Raw genomic sequence first — 5,894 nt, 5'->3', positions numbered from 1 at the left:
CTCAGTGGTCAGAATTCTTTATTATACTTTGTGTTTGGTATATACGGTTTTATCAAAAAATCCTGTAAACATTTCAGCATAAGCAGCATTTGAGGGTCTCCAGAAAAGAGAAGCCAGTGACCCACCCACCAGACTTCTGTGCCCACCTCCTTTTTTCTTTTTTGAGTTTTAAAATGAGTTTATTAAAGAATGTTCTTGGGCAGGCAACCACTTTTGATTTGTCATTTTAAAAAGTTAACATTTCTTTATGGTGTATAATAAAAGAGAATACATTTATAAGCTTTCTACTGATGTTTTCTGATAGCAGAGCACAGTGAAGTCACTTCTACAATGCTAGAATAAATTTTCTTAAGTCTCTTTTTTTTTTTTGTCTCTTTAAAAGCAATGAGTAGGGGCTGGGTGTATGATTCAGAGGTAGAGCACCTGCCTAACAAGTGTGAGGCCCGAAGTTCAAACCCCAGTTCTGCCGAAAATAAAAAGAGAAATAGATGGCATAAGAAAGCCACTTTTTCCTCCCCAATCTGTAGTATTGAAACCAGTATTTTTATCATCACAAGCTACAATTTTTACCTTATCCACTTTAATAAGTTCTGTGAAGCAGTATCATTCCATATAAAAAGTCCACACATGGCAGCATCTGTATGTATCTAGGGAGCCCCCAAAGTCAACTGTGTTCCTGGCCATCCAAGCCTTAGGGGGAGTAAGCTGCTTTTTCTTCAGGCTCACATTGATGTTTTCTCCTGGCAGAAGGCCCCACTTTTCCCACCACCTCTCTAGCGCCCCAGAAACTGCAGGGCCAGGCCCACAACCTCCTGTGTCCCTTCTGTAGGGATCTCTTGCTGTACCACTGATTCAGGGAGAAAAGAATAAAACTCAGCAGTGACACAGGGTCCTGTGATGGTTCACTCCACAGTCACTGTTAAAGAACAGGGACTTGATAACCATCCAGTCTCTCACTCAGGTGACAACATTTCTTTATTCTAATAATAAATTATATCTTGTGTTTCATTTTATCTCTGAACTGGACCACTAAGCTCAGTAGAGCAGCCAGGTCAATTCCAATCACAAGCTTTATCTGCCAGGAGCTCCCATCATCTGAACTCTTGTTCCCCTAGACTCCCTGCCTCTCTAAATAGGGTATGTGTTCTTCAGAACTGCAGTTTGAAATGCTGTCTTGCATAAAGCATGCTGCAATTAGCCTTCCATGTAACAAACTCTTAGATGACTGAAATGCAAGGGACTCCACACAGGTCATCAGGTTTGACTATTGCCTGGCCATCAGGACACTACTCAGAGAAATGACTTACTGTCATCCCCCATGAAGTCACACATGTATCTTCTGCATGGATCCACAGAAGGTAAAAATCACAGGGAACTGGAAGTTGAAGTCCACCCTCTCCTTTTTAACTTTAGAGTACCCAGACCATGGAAGCCTAAATGATTTTCTCAGGATCAGAGAACTAGTTTTTCAATCCTGAGGCAGTACATACCTGTCCCACAATTGGCTCCAACCTTTTTCCCCACAGTGCAATTCAGTATATGCTCAGGGAAAACCAAGCACCTTATAAAACTGCAGTCTCAAAAAAAAAAAAAAACTGCCTGATCTGGGGTCAGGCAGGGTGACTTATACCTGTAATCCCAACTAAAGAAGTGGAGATCAGGATGACTACAGTTCTAGGCCAGCCCAGGCAAAAAGTTAATGAGACCCCCATCTCAAACAATAAGCCATGTATAGTAGTTTACATCTATAAATCCCAGCTACATGGGAGGCCATAGGCAGAAGGATCGTGGCCAGATAAAAGCTGAAGACCCTACCTGAGAAATAAAAACAAAAACTGAAGATGTGGCTCAAATAGAATGCCTGTGTTGTAAGCATGAGGCCCTGAGTTCAAATCCCAGTACAGCCAAAAAGAAAAAAGTCAGCAAGGGACAAATATAAGTGAGGTTTTTTGGGGGGAGATGCAGGGGTCATTGGGGTTTCAGCTCTGGGCCTTGCACTGCTTTGGAAGCAGGCACTCTACCACTTGAGCCACGCCTCCAGCCCTAAGTTCTTCATTCCCCTACTTGGTATTCTGAGTTCTGCTACTATAGACAGGAGTTAACTGAGTGGCGCACTTTATTAAGCCAGAGAAAGACTAACAATGGTCAATAGAATTGACCCGAACCTTAATTATGTGTCTGCAACCCAAAATATTGATAGCATCATCTTTAATGAAACCAAACACGTTGTTTAAAAGTACTACTAAATTGCCACTTAGACAAGCAAGTTTTCAGTCTGTTAGTATCAAACCTCTCTGACCACATTCATTGTACATAGGAGACTTTGCTATAATGAGTACTTGTCACATACATAGGTAGGCAACCGGGAAGGAAGTTGTCTTCTTTCTAAGATCATCAGCCTTGTTATTCCTGGATGCTTTCGCTTAAAACTCATCAGCCAAGTGAGGAAACTATAAAAGCAAAACAAACATTCTTACTACAGACGAGCCCGTATACTACTCTTACTACATTCGTTCAGATTCTAGCTTGAGTTCTTTGAAACTTACCCAAACCTCAAAGTCTCATCACAAAGACTTGCGAGGTTCTTTTATAAAATCTGACTTAGAAGAGATCTTGCTTTGTTAGTTCTTTACATGGGTGGTCCAATAGTAATCTGGCTTTTGTTTGAATGCCTCCAGTGGCAGGGTCTCCCTCTTAACGGAGTGCTCATTCCATTTTGCAACAGTTCAATCTGTTAGAAATGGATATGGGCCAGGTACCAGTGCTCATGGCTGTAATCCCAGCTACTCAGGAGGCAGAGATCAGAAGGATTGTGTTCAAAGCCCTGGGGAAATAGTTCATATGACCCTATTTCTCAGTGTTTCAAGTGTTTGAAAGAGGAGTTCCCAGGTCTCCTTTGGGTCTTCTGATACCATTTTGTGTGTGTGTGTATGATGTGCAGCATCACTGTGAGCTTGAATAAACATGGGTCACAGAATCCTGGGGTTGGAAATCAGGGCAGCTGACACCTAGAGTGTTTCTATGGGCCTGTCCGTCAGAGCACTAGCATTCCTAATCATTGTCTCCTGTAATCCCCCCACATCCACCCAGTGATGGTTACTAGTGCTATCTGCAGTTTAGAGGTGGGGAAACTGGATTTCTGAGAGGTCACAGGTGAAAGCATGAGAACCCAGAGGTGGCTGGCCCCAGAGCACATGCTCCAAGAATGTGGATTTTTTTTTCTTTTTTTTTTTTTTGCTGTACTGGGGTTTGAACTCAGGGCCTACTTGAGCCTCTCCACGAGCCCTTTTTTGTGAGGGTTTTTTGTCGAGATAGGGTCTCATGAACTATTTGCCTGGGCTGGCTTTAAACCATGATCCTCCTGATCTCTGCTGCCTGAGTAGATATGATTACAGGCGTGAGCCACTGGTGCTCAGCTAATGGAATGTTTTGGTGATTAAATGTTCTTATTGGGTGGCTTATCAGCTCTGCAAGTTTGACCCCTTGCATTTCAAATGGCTATTTGGTTTCCAGGTGCAGGCCGAGTGGTAGGTAGACTGCTGGGTACATGGCTCTACTCAGCTGCAAGTGAATAATGAGAAGATTGCTCAAGTGGTGCCAGTGGTGGTGGTGGGGACAGAATTACTGCTCTCCAGTAGCTGCCCTGTGTCCCTTTGGAGCAACAGACACCTGTTTAAATTCCTCTTGTCCTATCTACTCACTCTGTCACTTTGGACAAGTTACTTAATCTCCATAGGTCTCCATGTCCTTATCTCTTGGACTGGGATACTTGCTGTCATGCAAGATTGTTGTGAGGGTAAGTAAAATCAGATAACGTTCAAAGCATCTTGCGCAAAATCAAAACATTTGCACATTCGTCTGTGGTTAGCCTAGCCCCTTGCAATAAACTTTCGCATTTTATTCTGTTTGCTTAAAAACAACCCAGCAAAGAAGAAACAAAGATGACCAGAACAAAGATTACCATTGTTAGCCAGATGTAGTGGGCCATCCCAGCTATACGGGAAGGGTAAATAGGAAGATCGTGGTCCAGGCTTTTGGGAGCATAAAGTGAGACCCTATCGGAAAAATAATTAAAGCAAAAAGGACTGAAGGTGTGGCTCAAGTGATAGAGTGCCTACCTTGCAAGCTGGAGGCCCTGAGTTCAACTTCAAAAAAAAGCTAAACCAAAAAAAAAGTATGCACTGTATGATGCTATTTATACAAAATTATAGAAAATGAGAACTAATCTGTAATAACACAAAGTAGTTTGATGGTTCCATGGCATGGAGAGAGCAATTTCAAAGAGTCACAGAAATTGTCTGGGGGTGGTAATCTGATCCTTGTCTTGAGTGTGGTGACAATCTCCTGGGTGTATATACATATGTTAAACTGTGTCTATATACTCTAACTATGTGCAATACATTGCACGTCATTTATAGGGAAGAGGAGGAGGAAGAGAAGTAAATAGAGAAGAGGTAAGTTCTCTCTCCAGTTCCTCTGCTTGGCCTCTGCTGGCCCATGTCCCCAGGCTATAACAGGCCTGTGTCTGTTCTTTTAGTGGTCAGTATCTTGGATGCTGGTCCTTGGAAAAAGGATTGGCTTAGGACTCAGAAGTCCTGGCTCCTAGCCTTGTCTCTTCCATTCACAAAGATACAAGGCTGGGCCTTAACCTGACTTCTGTCAGCCAACTTCCCTTGGCCATATTGATCCCTGCATGTCTGCCTAGAGAGAGAGACACTTGTCAGAGTGCTTTGTGAACTTGAGCTCAGTCAAGGGAGGAGAGTAGTGAAGTGATCAGGGACCAGCCCTGACCTCTCTAGCCCAGTTGTGACCACAAGTGCTACAATGTACCCTTGGCAGCGGCCAAGGTGTTTGAGTGCTATGTCCCTTTGCTAAATGACCCCAGACACCTCTGCTCCACTAGGCACAGTCTAGATTCAGCTGTGATCTTGGACTCTCGGGCCCCTCACTGAGCATTTGTCAACGGGTTTGGACTGAGTGTCCCGAGGTTTCTTCCACGCTCACACTACAGGGTTCAGTCATGTTCCTGTCAGGCCATTTGCCCACATTGACAACTCCAGATTCCAGATGGGGAGGGGAGTGTGACCAGTGGACTTCTCTCATCTCTTGACCTTCAGTGACCTCAATGTATCAGGGAAAGGATACAACTCCCCACTCCACCAGCACACATGCACGCACGCACGCACGCATGTGTGTGCTGGATTTGCTTCTCCTTGGTGCCCTTTTTGTCATTTTCATTTGTTTCTTTTTGCTCCCACAAACACCTGTATACACTCAGGTATCTTATGTTTGTGCACTCAACTCTGTCATGTGACCAGCTTAAAAATCTTACCTTCCAGAAAGTTTGGTCATCAGAGTCTTTATCCCCATGAGGTGCTCTCCATATGTTGAGGTCTAAGAGCATACCTTAAAAAATAATAATGAAATATGAGAACATTTGGAGCACAGCCTCTGTTATCTCAGGTTTCATCAAACTATGGCACAGAGACTACAGTATCTCAACAGTGATCCCGTGTCTCCCTCAACCAGGAGACAAACGGAAGCACTGTCAGTCCTGGACCACTTCACAAATTCTACACACATCTTCTAAATGAACTGGTGACAGCAACGTTCACCAAAGGACTGAGATTGCACTGAGCAGTATCCAACAGGTACAGGTCTGACAACCTTCCCAAGATACAACAGAAGGGCCCTGGTAGAGGCAAGTGTGATAGTACACACCTATAATCTCAGCACCCAGGAGGCTGAGGCAGGAGAATTGCAAATTCCAGGCCAGCCTGGGCTACATAGGGAGACCCTGGCTCAAAACATAAGCAAACAGCAAAAGGGTCCTGGCAGAGAAGGACCTAATGCAAAGCCGGTCCATTCAATACCATGGAGAGGTGGAGGCGCCC

The 5,894-nt window shown here is 44.0% G+C and overlaps 1 protein-coding gene across 4 annotated transcripts in view; it reads right to left on the bottom strand.

The window, feature by feature from the left end:
* Nucleotides 1-2,191: 2,191 nt before the first annotated feature.
* The window catches only part of LOC109683063 (RH-like protein), a 37,369-nt gene continuing 33,666 nt past the window's right edge, over nucleotides 2,192-5,894 (bottom strand). For 3 of the 4 annotated variants that reach the window (XM_074080959.1, XM_020158708.2, XM_074080958.1), the window contains exons 9-10: nucleotides 5,333-5,406; nucleotides 2,192-2,450 (exon numbers count right to left, since the gene is read on the bottom strand). In XM_074080959.1, the coding sequence (XP_073937060.1) occupies nucleotides 2,424-2,450; nucleotides 5,333-5,406 (101 nt within the window). In that variant the 3' untranslated portion in view covers nucleotides 2,192-2,423. Of the gene's footprint in view, nucleotides 2,451-5,332; nucleotides 5,407-5,894 lie in introns of those variants that run through there. The other variant, XM_020158710.2, reaches the window with a different exon arrangement.

Source organism: Castor canadensis, chromosome 7 (genome assembly GCF_047511655.1).
Source record: "Castor canadensis chromosome 7, mCasCan1.hap1v2, whole genome shotgun sequence".
Classification (NCBI taxonomy): Eukaryota; Metazoa; Chordata; class Mammalia; order Rodentia; family Castoridae; genus Castor; species Castor canadensis.
Note: the sequence above shows the minus strand (reverse complement) of the source record. Positions and strands in the feature narration are given on the sequence as shown.